General features: G+C 32.6%; 1 protein-coding gene across 1 annotated transcript; it reads right to left on the minus strand.

Annotated features, from left to right (window-relative positions):
• Positions 1 to 15: 15 nt before the first annotated feature.
• On the minus strand, positions 16 to 1,665 carry LOC131857869 (probable LRR receptor-like serine/threonine-protein kinase IRK). The gene has a single exon (XM_059210640.1). The coding sequence runs from the start codon at positions 1,663 to 1,665 to the stop codon at positions 16 to 18; it is 1,650 nt and encodes a 549-aa protein (XP_059066623.1).
• Between the last annotated feature and the right edge of the window lie 19,272 nt (positions 1,666 to 20,937).

Consider the following 20,937-nt stretch of genomic DNA (forward strand, 5'->3'; position numbering starts at 1 on the left):
TATTATTGTGCAAATCTAGAGAGTCAATATACATAGGTAAGGTTTGTCTAGAGGCAATGACCCAGTTAATTGATTACAGCTAAGGTTCAAATCATAAAGGCTGGGTAAGTTCCATATCCAAGATGGAATATTTGTTTGGATACTGTTAGCAGATAGGTCTAGATATTCCAAGTCGTATTGGGTCACAAGAAACGATGGAATTCTATCTAAATTGCAAGAACCTAATGCCAAACCGGAAAGCGTAAACTCCGGAATCCATGTTGAATCAATGTTTACAGTTAACTGATTGTAAGAAAGATACAGCCTATCAAGACTAGTGAGATTATCGAATACGGAAAGGGAAATGAGGCCGCTTAAACTATTGGAGTGGAGCAAAAGGCTTCTTAAGTTAACAAGATTTGAAATTGTAGATGGAATCTTACCATTCAATTCGTTCGCATTAAGGTCAAGACTAACAAGGGAAGAAAGTGAGTCCAATGAAGCTGGGATTACCCCAGTTATCATGTTGTAGGACAGGTCCAATTCAACAAGTTTAGAGAGATTGAGTATGGAGACAGGAAACTCACCTTCAATAGAGATATCACACAGATAAAGACTCTTCAAGGACGACACATTCCCTATAGCAGATGGAATCCCACCTTCAATTCTGGTATCTGATAGATCAAGACTTTGCAAGGACAACAAATTCCCTATAGAAGCTGGAATCTCACCTTCAATCCTGGTATCTGATAGATCAAGACTTTGCAAGGACAACAAATTCCCTATAGAAGCTGGAATCTCACCTTCAATTCTGGTATATGAAAGACGAAGATGCTCCAAGCATGAGATATTCCATATAGCAGATGGAATTCGGCCCTTGATGGCTGTCATTGAAAGACCAATGCTGGTTAGTGACAAAGAAGACTTTCGTTGTCCAATGAAAGAAATGTCTCCTCCAAGATTCTCATTCCAAGAGAGATCAAGAGAGAGCAAGCGCCCAGTCACATTTTCAAACCAAGCTGGTATATGTGCTGACAAATAGTTGTCTGATAGATCCAGATGAAGCAGAGAGGTGAGGTTGAGAAGGGAATTGGGAATTTGTCCTCCAAGCCCACAGTCAGACATGCTCAGTTGTTGGAGGTTGGATAGACTGCCAACAGCTTCACCCCACTCTTTGCTTGCAGAGATGTTCACTTCAGCAAGAGAGAGGTATTCCAAGCTCGCCAGATTTGATAAGCTTTCCAAACTCACATAAAATTCCCATACAGAATCCAGAGAGGAATAATTTTCATAACCAGCAAATGACAAGTCAAGAAAAGTGAGACTCTTCAACTTTCGATTATGGGGAGGACTGAATTTACCCTTGAAGAGGTTGTGACTGAGATCGAGGTGCTCCAACCGTGCAAGTTGGAACAGCGATGAACTGATGTTACCTTCCAAATTGAATCCACTCAGATCCAGTCGAGAAACATGGCCTGTGCGGAGATTACAACTGACTCCTCTCCACGTGCAGCAATTGAATCCGTGCCAGGAAGTTAGAGTGTTATACTCATCTACAACGGCTGCCTTGAAATCCAGGAGAAGATTTCTTTCAGGGAAGGGGCATGCAATTGCAGGGGAAGTGAAGCAGCATAATATTGTTATAATTGCAAATGCAACTCTGCCACATGAAAACATAGCTTCCATTGTTTTGGAAACTAAAATTCTTATTATCTTTAGTTTGAAAGAAAAGAGATGATCAGAAATCATGGGAAAAGAATGATGAATATATCGCTAACTGTGGTTATAAAGTGTTGTTGTGTGAACAGTGTCGCGTAATATTTTTGTCATTTTCAATGGGTGGAAAAGTCATGTGAAGGTAAGGCCTAACAAATTTCCTTGAGCGATATTTTCAATTTGAATGTGATGGGTATCGTGTAAAACAAGAATATGGCATGTCAATATAGAAAATTAACTAGGTAAATTGTGATTATATACATTTCAATTATTTTCAACATTGACGACAATTTTTATTAGACTTAAATTTCGTGCATTTCCTTTCCACAAATATTCGTATCGACCAGGAAAAGCTTTCACATAAAATTGAGATCGCTGGAAAACATAGACCAGATCATACGACTTACACAAAAATAGAATATACTTAAAAAATAGAACATAGTTAAAAAATACAACAATAATAAATAAATTAGGGGCACAAACTAAATTTACTTTGAATGAAAAGAGATGATCAATATATCGCTAACTATGGTTAAATATTGTTGTCTGAAGAGTGCCATGTCTGCAAAGAAAGCGTGTCACATCGACACAGTAACATTTTTGTCATTTTTGTGTATTTTCAATGGGTGGAAAAGCCATGTGAAGGTAAGGCATAACAAATTCGGGGGTCAAACAAGAAAATGTTGTGTCAATATGGAAAATTAACTATATATTTTTCTTTCCTTATTTCCAACATTGACTGACAATTTTTAATAGACTTAAATCTCATCCATTTTCTTTCCACAAATATTCCTATCGACCAGAAAAATCTTTCACATAAAGTTGAGATCGCTGGAAAACACAAATCAGATCATACGACTCACACAAAAATAGAACATACTTAAAAAATACAAGAATAATAAGGAAATCAGGGGCATAATCTCAATTTTCAGAGTTTAGATGTTTTCAAGCAAAGAATTTTTTTTTAAAATATATGTTGAATATCAAAGAATTTTTTTAATTGTGGTTTAATCATGTGATCTTTGAACACTATGTTATATTTTATAACAAGTTAAATTGTATAAAATTTAATTATATATCTGAATAATTTTGCATAAATTTTAACTGTTTATCATTATAAAAATTATATAGGTAATAGAGTTTTGATAAAAAAAAAATAGTTTTATTTTATGATTAAAAAATTAAATATGATTATATAGTAATTAAATTCTAATATATATATATATAAATTGTTTGTGAATCACATATATTAAAAAAAAAATCATACATAGAGTAGAAACATCATTTTTGTCGAAACTCATCCAAGGATTGGCAATAAAATTTCAAATTGCTTTTTTTCTTTAATTTTGCTAATGTTTATATTTATCCATATTGAAATAGAAAAGATTGTATATTCGTGTCCTCTTCTTTTATGTTTTAGGCCTAATTTGATTAGGTTATCTTTTAGGTATTGATTAGTATATGTCCTGACATGATTTTACATCGAATTTCAATGATTTTATCATAATCTCATTCTATCTCCATGCATCTCAAAGGTATGAACATAATCAATAATCTCCACCATTAGTTAGCATGATTTTTTCATAGTCCATGAAGAATTGATATTATTACTTTTGATTTTAACAATGCATATTTATGAATCAGCAATTTGATTTTAACTAAGTGTGATCCAAAATTTTCATTGAAAAAAAAAAAAACAATTAAAACCAAAAGTAATCATATCAAATCTCCACCATTCATCATCCTATATTAGACCCACAAATGCATAATTCATGTAGGTCACTTGCATGCATACATATTTGAACCTAACAATTTAAAATTCCATTTGATAATTTCATCCCTTTTTAACCATTATTATTCAATTAAAGTCTAATTTATTCCACATTACAACCTAGGTTAGTGTTTGTAAGGACTAATTTCACTTCATTTAAATTATCATGAGATAATCAAAATAATATTTACATGTAAACATAATAGAAAGATCATGTAACATCCTAGTAAGGGCATCATTAGCTTGCAACATTATTCTAGGTGTCCTACATACTTGCTTAATGTCTTTAATCCTCATTCATCACCATTAATTTAGTCTACTTAATGCACTATCTAATAAGAACATAACCCTTTCTTACTAAGTTCATAGAATTGGTGTCTATAAACACCACCCTACTTGATTCATGTGGTACTAAAGAAGATTATGCACTAGTTTTTTTTTTTTTTCGATGGATAATAGGTCGTGTGCGAATAATTGTATTAATAAAATGAAAATACATGAAAGTATACAACCTGATTCAATGTGGGAACTGGTAGGAAAGAATTGAGCAAAGAAAACCTTCAGTCATGCCCAAGGAAAAATAACTCTTGGAAATAATCAGGTAATAAAATAAATGGTCAGATGCCAATAAAGAAAATTACAATTGATAATTCCTGTCGAGAATACCATACTCATTCCATCGCTAATGGATTCATAATTTGACTACAATGGAGTAATATTCTGCTTATATTGAGATGGTGTTGTTCTGAGTAAGACATGACGATGACCTCCAACTAAATCTTGCAGAGTCAGATTGCCAAAACAGAAACCACATTCTTCTTGCACATTGTTAGGCTAGTTTGAATGAAGAATTATGAGCAATTGTAACCCAAAATTGATAAATTCCTCTGTTTTGTCTTAATACCAACATTTCCATAGATTTCCACTATGACAACATACCCAAAGATTTCAAAACAAGATAGATCGATATACTCTCAAACCTGCCTGACAAAAACTTACCGACGCATAGAAGAGAAATCAAGGTAAGCAAGACCCAAAGCAAGATTTAGCTGCCAAATCTAAGTATCCATAACATAACCCAGTCTAGCGCCGTGATAGCCATAGACAAATTTAGGAGACCTAGCCATGAAAAATTAATAAAAGAAGCGAGAATCCCAACCTACATCTACCTACAAGGATGAGAGGATATAGACAAATATATATACAAAATAAAAGATATATATATATATATATATATAGATATACATATCCATATATATATGTATATATACATACATAAATATACATATATATATATATACATCCCGACTATACTATGCTGGGACAAATTCCATCTCTCAAAAGTTGGTCTCTTTTCCTCGGCTGCAATACAAAGGAAGGGTTCTCACCGCAGAACAGTTCAAACTTAGAGGTTACGAAGGGCCTTCAATCTGCCTCCTATGTAAGGAAAATGAGGAAACTTAGTCAATTCATGTGAAATGAATACCACAATGCTAAATGCCATACAATACGCGCATGTTGTCCAAAGGCACCCATTTTCGCTATGACTTTGAATTTTCCAAACCCATGTCATACGGCAATGAATTTTCTTCATCTTACATACTTCTGCCATGAATGCACATGATAAGTGAGAGGAAAGAAGATTCCAAGAAAATAGATTTGATAAATGAAATACAAAACCCATGTGCGAGGAAAGAAGATTCCAAGAAACAAAAAAAAAATAAAGAACGGGGGATTCCAATGGTGCTTACCCATCTCTGTGCTTTTGATTGAACCCACGCAATACGGCAACGAAAAAAGGATTGTTTACCCATAAAATCAAATCATGTGTTATGATGACATTTGACACATACTATTTGACTCGACTCCAAAAGCCAACTAGGAAACGTCCTCAACACCCGCTGAACAGTCGTATTCCTGACAATAATAGGAATTAATTTTATTTGAAATTTAATGAATTTGGAATTGATTTTTGTATCATCTATGTCTTGACGTCCCTCATTTTTACGGAAAGAGATTATAATCTAATTTATAATTATTGTTGTTATTTTGACCTCCTTAACAAATTGACCCAAACTTATACCTCTTTTTTGGAAGTCGCTGTTGACATAAGCATGGAAATGTGATTTGCACATTACAGTGTTGCATGGAAAGGCAAACCTTAAGTCATTTGTAGCCATCTAATCAATTAGTTTTGATCCAGATCAATCCATACTAAAATCTAATTAAGAACATCAGTACAACATTACAATCATAGGATTATATGAACATTTACTAAAATTAGAACATACTAACATATTGTAAGATTTTTCCTTTCAATTTATAATCAAAACTTACCAATATCAAATTTTATAAGTGTCAAAACTTGCTAGTATCAAATTTGATCACACAACATATTTTAACCTCAAAATACTCACATTTCAATTACTATCACAGTTAATTAATCTATAATTAATTTCTTGTTAGTATACAATTTATTGTGTTAGCTTAAATTATTATTGTTTTGTATTAGGTTTAAGAATGAGAATTGTAAAAAGCAATATCTGAAACATTTAGAAAAAAAGTACCAAAAAAATCCTCATCAATCTTCGATGTCTTACACATATTTTTCCTAGTAGCTTTCAGAAATAAATAAATTAGATCAAAATATGGTGACCATACACATGTATTGTATGCTCTTGAAACATATAATTTTAAATAGTAGTTTTTAGAAATGCTTTCTAAAAATCAATTTATATCATTTGGGTATTAAAATAAATTACATGTTTGAAAACTAGACTTGGAGTAATACATTTCATATTTCTAAACTTTTTCAAGATTCAATCTTTAAGTATTTCAATTTTTTAGATCAATTGTGAGAAATTTTAAAAATCGGAAAAAATAACTTCCACTTCGGAACTTTATGTGGACTCAAATTCTTGCAAGAACACATATACGATATGGATTCCACCAGCCAACAAGTTATGTTATGTTGGATGATCTATATATTGCTATGTTAAACAATCACAACTAGCAAACCACACTATATTAGGTGACCAATTCCTTAAGAAGAATAAACAAGAACAAAAATCAAACTAGCAAGACACACTCTACTATATAATGAATTCTTTATCGAGTTTAAACAACAATAGAGATCAAAACAACAAGCCATGTCATACTAGATGATCATGATGAGTCATATGAAATGGATGTCATTGGCTAGAAATTTATGTTATGTTGGCTGAATCATAGACAATCAAAACCTTAGGGAGTGTGAAAAAGGATCACACTAACGGCCCACGCTATACTATCTAATGATCAAGATAAGGCATATACCACAAAAATTGTTAAGACTCATACAAAAGAAGCAACCAGAAGAGGTGAAGAAAATTGGTTGAACATGCACAAAAATAGAGAGGGTTAGTGTGTGAGGAAGGGGAAGAGACCCGGCAATGAAAAGTAGAAGAGTTGATAGCACATGAGAAGACAAAAGAAGGTTGCGTAAAATAAAATAGTGAACTCATTATTTGATGGTTGTGTGAGGAGAGTGTGTGTAATCTGCACAAAAGATGAAGATAAGCATGGTTGGGTGTGCGAGGAGAAGAAGAGTGTAATGTTGAAAGGGGAGTGCATAGAAATGCATGGAGACAAGGAAAAACCTGTGTAAAGGTGAAGAAATAGAAAAATCAGTAACCGCACCTTTTTAGACAACTGAAATGAAACAACAACAATGTGAGAAATTTTTAGTTTTTGGGGGGAATTTGGGGTGTCCCATAGGAGATAGCCTATCGATTAATTATAATAATAGTATATTGATTTGTAGTGAAATATATTATTGAGAAAGAAATAAGATTAATTATTTGATATAAATATGTATTTATTCTTAGTTTCTTTTATATGTACGAATTTAAAAAATTAAATAGATGAATAAATCATTAATTGAAATATCAATAAATATGAATAGTATTGTAGTTAATGTAGGTTGCATCTAATGTCATAACAATGAGAGTTCTATGAAAGCAAGAAGCCATACAAAGGGCAATTGTAAGTTGATAAAATATTTTTAGAGCACTTTTAGTTTACCCATTTACTTTGTACAATCTCAAAATAGTCTACCTAAGCTCAATTATTATAGACAAAATATGATCCATTTCATCCACTATTTTTTTTAGATGTAATAGAATTGCATACATGTAATGAGGTTATATAATATTGTTTTCAAAAATAGTCCATTCAAATGATTCATTGTTTCAATTGGAAATTTATATTTGATAAAGGTCCAAAGGTACAAAAAAAGAAAGCCAAGTATATTTAATGGCCAAAGTTCTATGAATGCAATTTATATATGTCTCATTTCTTATGATTAAGGTGCCATCAACGTTGTAAATATTCTATAATTAATTATTCCTATTGTTTGAAAAATTGCATAATGGAATATGTACTCACTAAGCAATGATCTTATTTTAGCTACGTTTAGATCCCAATACCTAAAAAGGGGTGTGGGGCACTTAACCCCCACTACTGTTGCCCCTCCAAGATTCTCCCTAGAAGGGGTTCTAGGGTAGTACTCCCAAATGGAATTTTTTTAAAAATTGCATTGTAAAATTATTATTTTTTTTAGTCAATCTAGATCATTCATCATTAGGTCATAGAAATTATGGGGTGAACTCATAAAGTTGGTTCCCACTTTTTGGTACATCCTAATTTTTGCTGAAATCATACATTTTTTAGAAAATATAATGATTTAAGCTTTAAGAGGTCCCATTTTAAGTAATTAATTGAAGAGAGTTAAATAAAAGACTCTTAGATCAAAATTTATTGGATATAACCTCTCTACTTCTAAATCATACTTGCAATGGAGTCTCCTTTGCATCTATCAAATGTTGATAAAAAACCAATTTTACATTAGCTTTTGGGGGGTCAAATTAAGTCATTTAAAAGTTTTTTTTAAAATAGTATTTAGTCCTTATTATAAACTTTCCAAATAGTATAACTTTTAATATATTTAATTTCATTAATATATTTTTATTTTATTTCTTATGAATGTAAGTTTTTCATCGAACATGAACTTCTTTGTTCAATGCATTGTGAAAAATAGTAAACTAATTCAAAAAAATTCTGAAAAATATCTATGCACTAGGTATTGATGTTTTCTTTCTAACAAAAAAAAAGAAAATTGAATTTTGATATATATAGAACAAGTTATGTGTTCAAACGTACACCTATATCTAAATTATAATTAGTCAAACTTCAAAACTTAATAAAATGAAAAATATTCAACATATCACTATCAAACCAACTGCATGCCCTGAGTATTGATGTTACAAACCAAAATTCAAAAGAATTAAGTTTTTATCCTTTATAGAAAAAAAATTATGCGTTTCGGGATACACATCACTCTTAAAAAATGTTGTTTGCTGTAAAAAATTACTTTTTGAGGGAGATGGAAAAATCAATTAAATTTTATTCAAACAAATTTGAAAAAAATATATTTAGAATCTACAAACAAGATGTTAAAAATCACTAGTTTATATCATCTTCAAATTCTTAACGGTTTAAAAGTTATAGGTGTCGGAAAGTGAAGGTTTTTTTCAAAATATTCATATAAGTGTCAAAGTTGGTCAAAAAGTGGGAACCAATATTGTGAGTTCACCCTATGGTAGGCTTTCTTTCCTTATAAGGAAACACATTTTAATGAGGGCATTGTATTAAGATTGCGACAAGATAGAGAGTTTAGTTAAAAAAAATAGATGTTGTTGAAATGAAGACAAAAAGTGAAGGGTGTTAGTGATGCATTGTAAACTCTATTGAAATTTATATAGACCAGTGCACATCTCTTCTTGTGTTTATTTTTTTCTCAAAAATATATCTCCACATAAATATTATATTATATGTTTTTTTCTTATATTCTTTTATTTCCTTTGTTTTCCCTATTTTGTTTTCCTATTATCTCTATTTGGTTCCGCATTGGATCAATAATTATAACAACTAAAACTAGATTCTCATTCTAAAGATGTTTACCTTTATTTCAAACATTATTTACTTTGAAGAAGTTCATACAAGAAACTTTAAAACTTTTCTTCCATGTTCATTTTCATTATTTACCTCAATCTGGTTTGTTTTTCTATTTTTTGTCAATCTTAATTTTTCCTTAGCAAATATTTTAGTCTTTATGATATTTCCTTTAAATAAGGGCTTGTTAACTTCATCCTATGGAGGGGTGGAGATGTTGAATTGCTCAAAAACACATTGTAGAAAGATCACCCACAAATCAAGATATTTACATTTTGAAATAGACATAAATTTGGTTGAACTATATGACCTGGTCCAAAAAAATAAATAATACAAAAAATATTGCCCCATTTTGCTGGTATTTTACCTTCCAGATGATTTTCCGCCAAATCTAGAACACTAAGAGAAGAACATTTACTAGTTAAATGAGGAGGAATGACTCTGCTCAGCCTATTATTTGTAACATTTTTCTCATTTTTATGAGAAAAATGTTACAAATAATAGGCTGAGTAGTGTCAGGTGAAGGTAAGGCACAACAAATTCGAGGGTCCTTGAGCGATAATTCCAATTTGAATGTGATGGGTATCGTGTGAAATAAGAATATGGCGTGTCAATGTGGAAAATTAACTAGGTAATAGAATTTTGATAAAAAAAAAATTTATTTTATGATTAAAAAATTAAATATGATTATATAGTAATAAATTCAAGTTTCTAATATATTTAAATAAAAAATCATGCATAGAGTATAAACATCATCTTTTGTCGAAACTCATCCAAGGATTGACAACAAAATCTCAAATTGCTTTGTTTTAATTTTTCCTTTCATTTTGCTAATTTTTATATTTATCCATATTGAAATAGAAAAGATGGTATATTCATGTCCTCTTCTTTTATATTTTAGGCCTAATTTTATTAGGTTGTCTTTTATGTATTGATTACTATATGTCCTGACATAATTTTACATCGAATTTCAATGATTTTATCCTAATCTCATTCTATCTCCATGCATCTCAAAGGTATGATAATAATCAATAATATCCACCATTAGTTAGCATGATTTTTCATAGTCCATGAAGAATTGATATTATTACTTTTGATTTTAACAATACATATTTATGAATTGACAGTTTGATTTTATCTGACCGTGATCGAAAATTTTCATTGAAAAAAACACAATTAAAACCAAAATTAATCATATCAAATCTCCACCATTCATCATCCTATATTAGACTCACAAATGCATAATTCACGTAGGTCACTTGCGCGCATGCATATTTGAACCTAATGGTTTAAAATTGGATTGATAATTTCATCCCTTTTTAACCATTATTATTCAAGTAAAGTCTAATTTATTTCACATTACAACCTAGGTTAGTGTTTGTAAGGACTAATTTCACCTCATTTATATTATCATGAGATAATCAAAATAATATTTACATGAAAACATAATAGAAAGATCATGTAACATCCTAGTAAGGGCATCATTAGCTTGCAACATCATTCTAGGTGTCTTACATACTTTCTTAATGTCTTTAATCCACATTCATCACCATTAATTTAGTCTACTTAATGCACTAGCTAATAAGAACATAACCCTTGCTTACTAAGTTCCTAGAAATGGTGTCTATAAAAACCACCCTACTTGATTCATGTGGTACTAAACATGATAATGCACTAGCGTTAATCATCTCTGAAAAATACAAAATCTAGCATGCAACTCCATGCACCATACACTATGCACATAGTTCTAAGAATCATATCACACCAATACATGTATTTTCCTATAACATGTGTGCTCCCTAGTTTATATCAAGAACCATGAAACATCATAAAATTTAGCTCCTTGATTCATACACCATTCTTGTTACACTTGGAACCATAATGTGCAACTCATAAGAAACATCCTAAATCTTGAATAACGTTTTTATATTATATGTCACTCGTGAAATGTCAGGGATCATGCCACAACTTTATGGATGATTCTATTTCAGTTTTTTGTAGCATTTGTAATTATTCCTCTTAATGAATACATTCCACTATTTATATTTCAATATATATTATCGCACAACATTTTAAAATACCACACAATGCTCCAACACAAATTTTGGAGCCATTACATAATATTGGTCATCTATTTTCATATTAAGAAACTAGAATTCTAACCATCAAAAGATGAATTCTAACACATGGAAGCTTAACAATTTTAACATGCATAATGAGATTTATCTTCATGAACATTTACACAATATATAAATTTACATCTATAACATAAGAAAATAATTGTAAGAATATATTTTGACATAAGAAAAACAGGAAAGATAGGAGGAAATACAAACATTTATCTTCCTTGGGAGTATACTATGTACCTAACATGTAGATTAATAAGATTGTTTATTCTATTTTTTAAATTCAATCTTAATATAAACCTTTGTCTCTATATTTTAGATTATTATCTCTTGGACCACCTAAGATCTAGATCATTGGTATCAAAATGGTTCATATCCCATCTCCCTACAATGTTGCAATGGTTCTAAGGATTATGATAGTTTGGTAAATATTTTTGTTATCACTATAAGGTAGAAGCACGTAATTTTTTTTCTTCTCTAAGAAATTATATTTTCTTTTTTGTATTTATTGAGACCATAAGAATCAGGTAGTCCCATGTAAATTGTAGTACACTAGGTAAATTTTTTAATGTAACCTATGATGTTCGTGCAACATGACCTTTAGTAGCATGTGGGCTACAAGAGACTGGAGCTTGTGATCTTGTGCCTACCATAGGAAGCTCTCACCAATTAAGCTAGGTGCCAAGCCTTGTCTTGTGTATTTTGTTTTTATCCCTTTCTACTATTTCTATATTTTTACTTTCTTCATTCCTTAGGTTTTATGGAGGAATTATGTGGTATTATCCATTTCATTCTTAAGTTGATAAATGGGATATTATGTTTATATTTAATAATTTAGCTTTCCATCTACTCATTGTGTTTTCTTGAGAGATTATTACACTGTTGACAAATCTATTTTCTTCATATCTTGCAATCCTTTCTTCAATGAGATGACATTTATTTAATATGTCAAAAAAATAGCATTTTTTATATACGGTTCCACATTTTTGTTAGGAACATGGTGTCTCAACCTTGCAAATACATAATTTGCCTATTTATAGTAATTTAATATTTGAGCACGAATTGGTCTGAAATTTACCCTAGAGCTCTGGATTACTAAATAAGCATGTTGGTAAAATTTATTCTCAAGATCATGCCTAGATTTGAACACATTAAGTTTTCCATTTTTTAAAGTTTGAAAAAAAGCTTCAAAGTCAATTTTGAACACCTTAGAGGCATTTTTGGGTCTGAAAGTGGTTTTAACTAACATATTGGGTTTTAGATTGATAGAGAACGTCATGTTATTTTTCGCTCTTCAAGTGGTTTGTCAATCAAACTCTCATATCAAAATTTATGACCTCTAGAACTTGGGTCTCTTGAAATGGGAAATATAAAAATGTATTGGATTGTAAATGAGTTGTAAAAGGGAGTTACATGTGTTGGTGTGTGCTTTAACACATCATAAGGAATCTTCAATTAAAAACAATTTGGACACGACTTTTAGCTGGTTTTAGCTCATGTCTTTGTAATAACATTTGATAGTTTCTTGTATTGTCCATTTGACAGTTTCTTGTATGTTATATCCTATAAACTAGGTGCATGAGATAGAGGTTATTTGTAAGAGTCTTATAGATATTCAATTACCTTTTGATGTCTATTTATTGATACTTCTAAGAGAAACTTTCTATCCAAGTATATTGTATTCTTTTTTTTTTTTTCTAAATAATAAATTGGGTATCTTTGGAGTGTGCTATTTTACTTTTGAAATGATTTTCTCAATGTAAACAATTATTTTCGGTATGGATGTCATTTTTTATATCCTATAAATTAAGTGCATGAGATGGAGGTTAGGTGTAAGAGCCTTATAGGTATTCAATTTCCTTTGGATGTCTAGTTAGTGATACTTCTAAAACCCAATAAAAAATTAATCAAACACTTCCTTAACACATTTTACCCTACACTATTCTAGCACACAAATTCATCAAATCATGAATGTTTATAACACTAATATCAATATCATTAAGAAGAATCAAATATTAAAATAATAGTATAAGATTGTTGTGTCATAAATTGTACACCCTTAATTGGGTGGTACAATTCCATGCTTAGGTTAGCACCCGCCTTAGTGTGTTGCATTTTGCATTTTAAATTCCCTTTAAGCATTTAATTAATTAATTTAATTTACTCTAAAATCCTCTTTTATCACTTCACACATCATAAAAATGTGCCCTTAACTATAAGTGCGCCCCTTTTTATTTTATCTTTTTAATTAATTCATTCATCAAAGCCCTAATTATGTCATATTTCGACCTTCAACGCTTGATTTTGCATATCTAAACATCTTGAATCATCACATCGAGTTGGGGATCACCTTATAATCACGATACCTTGCATCCCTAAAAATTTGGAAAAACGTTGGTCAAACCGATGTGGTTAACATCGGCCCCTACATTTTCTCCTTGAATTCCAGGATCATGTTTTGGAAATATTATAATGTTTAAAATCAACTTGATGTGGAATTATATGATTTCTAGGTTGGTCTATGATAAAAAATAAAGTTAGGGTTTCATACACATAACATTTCCTTTCCTCATTTGAAGGATCCGACAACTCTAGGAATTGAAGGAGCCTCTTATGATGTGAAAGTGCAAGTTGATGTGAAGTATTCATTTAGAAAATCTAGCTTCTTATCAAGTATACATCAACCATTTTCTATTGAACACTAGATGTCACTGAGAGGGGGCGTGAATCAGTGATTTCCAAACTTAATCCTTTTCTAGCCTATGTGTGTAAACCGGTTAACAGATCTAGCATAAAGAAGACATACCAATGAGAAGGGAGAATGACACAAATGCAACCACACATAAAAGGGACACCACATAACACCATATGTACGAGGAAAACCCAAGATGGGAAAAAACTCGTTGAGAAATACTGTTGGAGACTATTGCTCCAATCCAGCTTCACAATGAAACATTCAGTTACAACATTTAGGGTACCAACCCAAGGAGTACCACTCCTCCTTTAGGGCACCAACCCAAGGAGCACCACTCCTGCTTTAGGGCACCAACCCAAGGATCACCAACCCTTTATTTTAGGGCACCAACCCAAGGAGCACCAACCCTAGCACTAAGTTCTAACTCAGTGAGCTACAATAAAGATATATCGGATACAAAAGTAATATCTTTATTACAAAATAACTTTATAACTCTTATGCAAATCTCTCTACCGGTTCTCCTCTCTTCAATCCTTTGTCGGTTCTTTTCTCACCTTCTCACTACAACAACCTTATCTCCTTCTGCAACTCACTCTCTATTGCAACTATATTGGCTCATCATCTTCTCCTTCTCTATCGATTTTGCTTCCTCTCTGTCACACTGCTGCTAGACACCACCAGTCTTCTTAACTTTGTCAATTATCTACTATCTAATCACTATCGATTCTTATCTTACCGGTTCATCATTGCAATGTTCTCTGCAATTTTCTAGGCTAGTTCAATCACCACTGGTGCACTCCTCTGTTAGGCTTAATGGCAGACTACCGATTAACTCACTCATGCCAATTGAATTCTTTTAATTGGTTCTCTCTCTCTCACTCAATCTCTTCTCTAATTGTCCTTGAGAACTTGACTGATTGGCTTTCTTCACTATCCTTCCTCTCTCATGCAGTAACACCAACTACATCTTTGGCTCGCACTCTTATATCCATATTTTCCCACCTAAACGTGAGTTTGAACATTTGCACGCTAGGGTTTCTACCATGCACTAAATCTACATACGATCTGATCTCTAATCATCATGACATATCATATCCAATCTGATATCACGTCCCTGATCGATGTTCAACACTCAATCAATGAGCATTGCCCAACTGTTTACCTTGCGAACCACGTCTTCTCCCTTTTTGATGTCTGTAGCATGATTTTTAGCCTTTTGTATGATCGATCACATGTGTGATGCGGTTTCCTTCATCCTCTTTTATCTGAAAGATCAATGCTTACTAGATCTATGTTTTTTCCTTGATCTCGAGTTGTAATCCTCTTCCTTCATTCCTCGAGCTTCATAATCGTCATAAAAGTTGGATCAGACACCAACAACTTTATCGACTCACCGCACTGACCTGTGCATGCATGCCATGTCATCTCCACATGGTCCCCTTGTCACAATCCACCTTTTCTAGGTTGGTTATGTTAGTTTGGATAGGATCACCAACCAATCACACACCTTGGTTCATCTACTGGTTCATAGACCCTGCCAGTTATAACCTAGTCGGTTTGCCTTCAACCTTTCACTTTGCTTCTCTTTTGTTGGAGCACCTAAACCAATCAACACACATGCCAACCTACCTCATGCAAATCTTTATTAGATGGGAGCCTTCTACATCTATACTTTGTCAATATTACTAGTGGACATATAAAGACTCTCCAAGGATGACATATTCCCTATAGAAAGTGGAATCTCACCTTCAATTTTGATATTTGAGAGAGGAGGATCCTTCAAAGATGACATATTCCCTATAGCAGTTGGAATCTCACCTTCAATTTTGGTCACTAATAAATCAAGATTTTTCAAGGAAAATAAATTCCCTATAGTAGTTGTAATCTTACCTTCAATTCTTGTTTGTGAATCTTGTACATTTAAAAGAAAAAAATTATAGTCATGCATAAAGTAGAAACATCCTTTTGTTGAAACTGATTCAAGGATTGGCAAGAAAATTTTGAATTTCTTTGTTTTAATTTTTTTCTTTAATTATGATATTGTTTATGTCCATTCATAATGTAATAGAAAAAATTGTGTATTCAAGTTTATGTCCATCCATAATGTAATTGAAAAAATTGTGTAATCATGTCCTTTTTTTTTATGTTTTAGGTCTACTTTGATTAGGTTGTCTTTTATGTATTGATTATTATATGTCGTAGCATACTTTTACATAGAATTTCAATAATTTTATCCTAATATAATTCCATCTCCATGCATCTCAAAAGTATGAACATGATAAATAATCTCCACCATTAGCTGACATGAGTTTTCCCTAGTCCATGAAGAATTGATATTGTTGCTTTTGATTTTAGGAATGTATACTTGTCAATCGACATTTTGGTAAATTAATGCTGTGATGCAAAATTTTGATTAAAAAAAAAATGCAATTGAAACAAAATTAATCATATCTAATATGCACCATTCATTATCCTAGTTTAGACCCACAAATACATAAATGACATAGGCCACTTCTATGCATGCATATATTAACCAAACATTTTAAAATTGGGTTGATAGGTTCATCCATTTTTAACCATCATGATTCAATTAGATTGTAATTTATTCCACATTACAAGCTACGTTAGTGTATTTAAGCACTAACCTTCATTTAAAATATCATCAGATAATTAAAATAATATTCACATGAATGCATAATATAAACATCATGGAACATCCTAGTAAGGGCATCACTAGCATGCAACATCATTCTAGGTATCAGGCATACTTTCTTAATGTCTTTAATCATAGTTTGTCACCATTAATTTAGTCCACTTAATGGGTAAGCTAATGAGAACATAACCCTTGCTTACTAAGTTCCTAAATGGCACGCCTATAAACACTACCCTACTTGATTCATGTGCTACTACACAATATTATGCACTAGTGTTAATCATATCCAAAATAATACACATTTGGGCATGCAACTCCATGCACATTGTTCTAATAATCATGTCACACCAACACATGTAATTCCCTTTAACATTCATGCTTCGCATTTTATATCAAGAATCATACAACATCATCAAATACAGCTCCTTGATTCATGCACCATTCTTGTAACACTCAGACTTAATGGGCCACAACTCATAAGAAACATCTTGAATCTTGAATAACTTTTTATATTATGTGTCACTTGTGAAATATTAAGGATCATGCCACAAAACATTATGGATATTTCTATTTGAGTTTCATGCTACATTTGTAATTATTCCTATTAATGAACACATGACATATTTTATATTCTAATACATATTATCACACAACATTTTAAAATACCACTCATCACTCCAACACAAATTTTGGAGTCATTACTTAAGACTAGTTATCTATTTTCATATTGTAAAACTAGAATTCTAAGCATCAAAAGATAAAATGTTACATATTCAAGCCCAATAGTTTTAACTTTCATAGTGAGTTATGTCTTCATGAACATGTACATAATATATATAAAAATGTACATCTATAACATAAGCAAAGAATAGTAAGCATATATTTAGACATAAGGAAAATACAAAGGAAGGGGGGAAATACAAAAAACTATCTTCCTTGAGAGTATACTATGTACACAACATGTAGCTTAATAAAACATTTTATTCTTTTTTTTAATATTCTCATCAATTCAAACCTTTCTTTTTATATTGCTTCCACATTCATATGTCGCATATACATTCTTATTTACAGTTTTATCTCTTGGACCACCTAGGATCTAGATCATTGGTATCTGAATGACTCATCTTATATCCTACAATGTTGCAATGGCTTTAAGGATTATGATAATTTTGCAGATACTTGTGTTATCATTATAAGGTATAAGAAAGTGCCTTTTTCTTTTCTTCTATGAGAAATGTCATTTTCTTTTAATTACTCTATCTCGTTTGTATTTTTTTAGGTTGTAGGAATTGGGTAGCCACCTATCAGGAATTCAAGGTGAAATTGAAACTCCATTTAGGGATACAAGTGTTCTTAAAATTATCCATTTCTTAGATTTATTTTTTATTCGCGACAAATATCCAACTCAAAATTGAGAACTACACATCTATGTGCCCTCCTTTCCACATATGTTAAATTGTGAAAAATAAATAAACATTCTTATTGATAATTTCAGTAAGAACTAGAAATCATCGTCAGATACAAGGGTTCTTAGAACTAGCAAAACCTTTGACTTGTTCCTAATAAAAGCTAAACATTTGGTTACCTATAACTTTTGTATTTTTCTATCTTTTAATCCATTGAATTATAGTAGTAGATAATCAGTTTAGACTTCTAATGGATGGAGTCAAAGTTTTAGTAAAAATACACCAAATCCTTAGATAATAGATCACTCACTCCTACAAGTGAAAACAATTAAAAACAAACAAACAACATAAAATCCTAACCAACGTTGAAATGAGAAATATTTAAAACATATAATTTTCTTTATGTTGTGTAAAGCGGAAAAATCGAACCCTAGTTGCTCTCCCCTCTTCCAACTCTGAGGAGAGAGAAGGGAGGTCACTAGGGTTGGCGGTTTTCACTTGGGAAAGACTTTACATTCAAAAGAGGGGTTGAAACCCACAAGATCCAATCCCACACAATGCAAGATTGGATTCTAAATGAGTTTCAAGGGTTAAGACAACAAGGCTACCCTCTTTTGTAAAGAATGTGGATAGAATGATTAAGCTAGGAATGCATGAAAAGTGAGAAAGATTCACTTATAAACAGAGATAGGAATATAGGATGAAGCTGCAGACCTAGAATTAGCAGTAAAATGTCAATACGGCGCTGTCCTGCAAATTTGAGCAAAAGTTGACAGGACAATGGCGCCCGGCGTGCACACAGTCCTCCAAAAAATCCGCGAAACGAAGGGGGATCTGTTCGTCTCTGCACAAGGATTCCAGATCTTCAATTTCAGTCATGTACCTGCAACCTACACACAGAAAAGCAAAGACGATTGGGGGGTTAGGGATTAGGGGTTTTCCCTTAGGTCAAACCCCGGTTTTGGAATTAACCAAGAAATGGGAAATGCTGTAAATGTAAATGTCTGTAATGTAAAACAAGTACTAGTACCTTGTTGTAAGGATGTTTGTATCCTTATATGCGAAGGTATAGATGTTGTATGTTGTATGTTGTATGTAGTAAGTGATCTCCTCTTCAATGGTTGAATCCTTGTCTTGAATGCAACACTTAGCCTTGAATGGAGACTTAGAATGCTCAATTGCTTGAAGGAATGCTTGAATGCTTGAATGCTTGAATGTTTGAGTATCGTTTCCACCTTTTTTCCATCCATCCAAATGGGAGAGGAAAATGTAGTTTATATACTTGTCAATTAGGGCTGATAGACTGATTTTCCTGACCTTAGGCCGACCAGGAAATGTTATTTTCCAAATTGCAAACAAAAAGACCCAAAGCCCCATAGGAGACCGAGCCCAAAATAGGGCCAGGGACCAGGGCACTGGGCGCCATGGTCCTGGGGGACCAAGGTGCTGGGCACCATGGTCTTGGGGGACCAAGGCGCTGGGCACTCTGGTCCCACCTCCCGGGATAGCAGGGTGCAAAGGAGGATCAGGCCAGGGTGCAAGAAAATGCAGTTTTTGGTGCCATGAGCAAGTTTCGGGGTCTCCATTCAGGTTCTGTGTTGCATCGCCATCGTGAAGACCGAAATGGAGTCAAAATTGCAAGTGTCACAATTTTAGGATGCTACATTTAGCCCCCACTTTAGCGGGAGCATAGGCGTATGCTCATACTTCCGGTAAAGTACAAGGAAACAACATTGAAAGACTTTCACCACGTCAAGGAGGCAAGACACACCAAGCCCCCAGTGGACTAAGGTTCTTACGACTTCAATTGACAAAGTAAAAGGGAAGATCATGAGGGAGAACCATGACTGTCAGTAGTAAGGTTCCCTCACTATGAGTCATGCAAGAGAAATACCAAAAATTTTCAAGGCAAAGCTAAGTTTGTCAAGAAATTTTCAAATATCTTGAAAGGATAGACGGGGTGTATGCCCCCCTACGTTAAAGTGATCGCACATGCCTCAATGGGGGTGATTGCTTTAATGTAGTGATACACATAAGAAATGAGAAGGGAAGGAGCACGTTATCACAAAGATTTAGCCCCCAAGTGTGAGATAAACCCAAGGATAATAGACACAAAACACAAAGCACAAGGTGACTTCGCTTTCCTCGGGGTCAGTATGCTGTATGATAAGTCATGTATATCATATGTATGTATGCATAATTGTTCTTCATTCCCCAATCAAGGAAGGTCACCTAGAAGAAGGGAACACATGTGTCTTTTGAGTCAACATGAGAGAGACCAAAAGAGATCTCAATGCTTTGCATCATCCTCAAGTAGACAACACTAAGGACAACAAATAGAAGAATGAGAATAACACATAGAAGAAGTAACGAAAGAGAGGAGGAGAGAATCTGCTATGCTAATGAAACTAGTCTAGCACATCATCTACCCCCCGATCTTGTTGATCAATGTTTCGGGAAGGCAAGAAACACGCTAGAGGAGGAACATTCAACATAGCAGATGGAGCTATCACAAGATCCAAACAAGGGCTATGTTCATGTTCCAAGCCACGTTGTTCTTGTCTAGGAGCTAGGATAAGTGCTTTAGAAAATTCATTAGA

The sequence above is a fragment of the Cryptomeria japonica genome, chromosome 8 (assembly GCF_030272615.1).
Source record: "Cryptomeria japonica chromosome 8, Sugi_1.0, whole genome shotgun sequence".
Taxonomy (NCBI): Eukaryota; Viridiplantae; Streptophyta; class Pinopsida; order Cupressales; family Cupressaceae; genus Cryptomeria; species Cryptomeria japonica.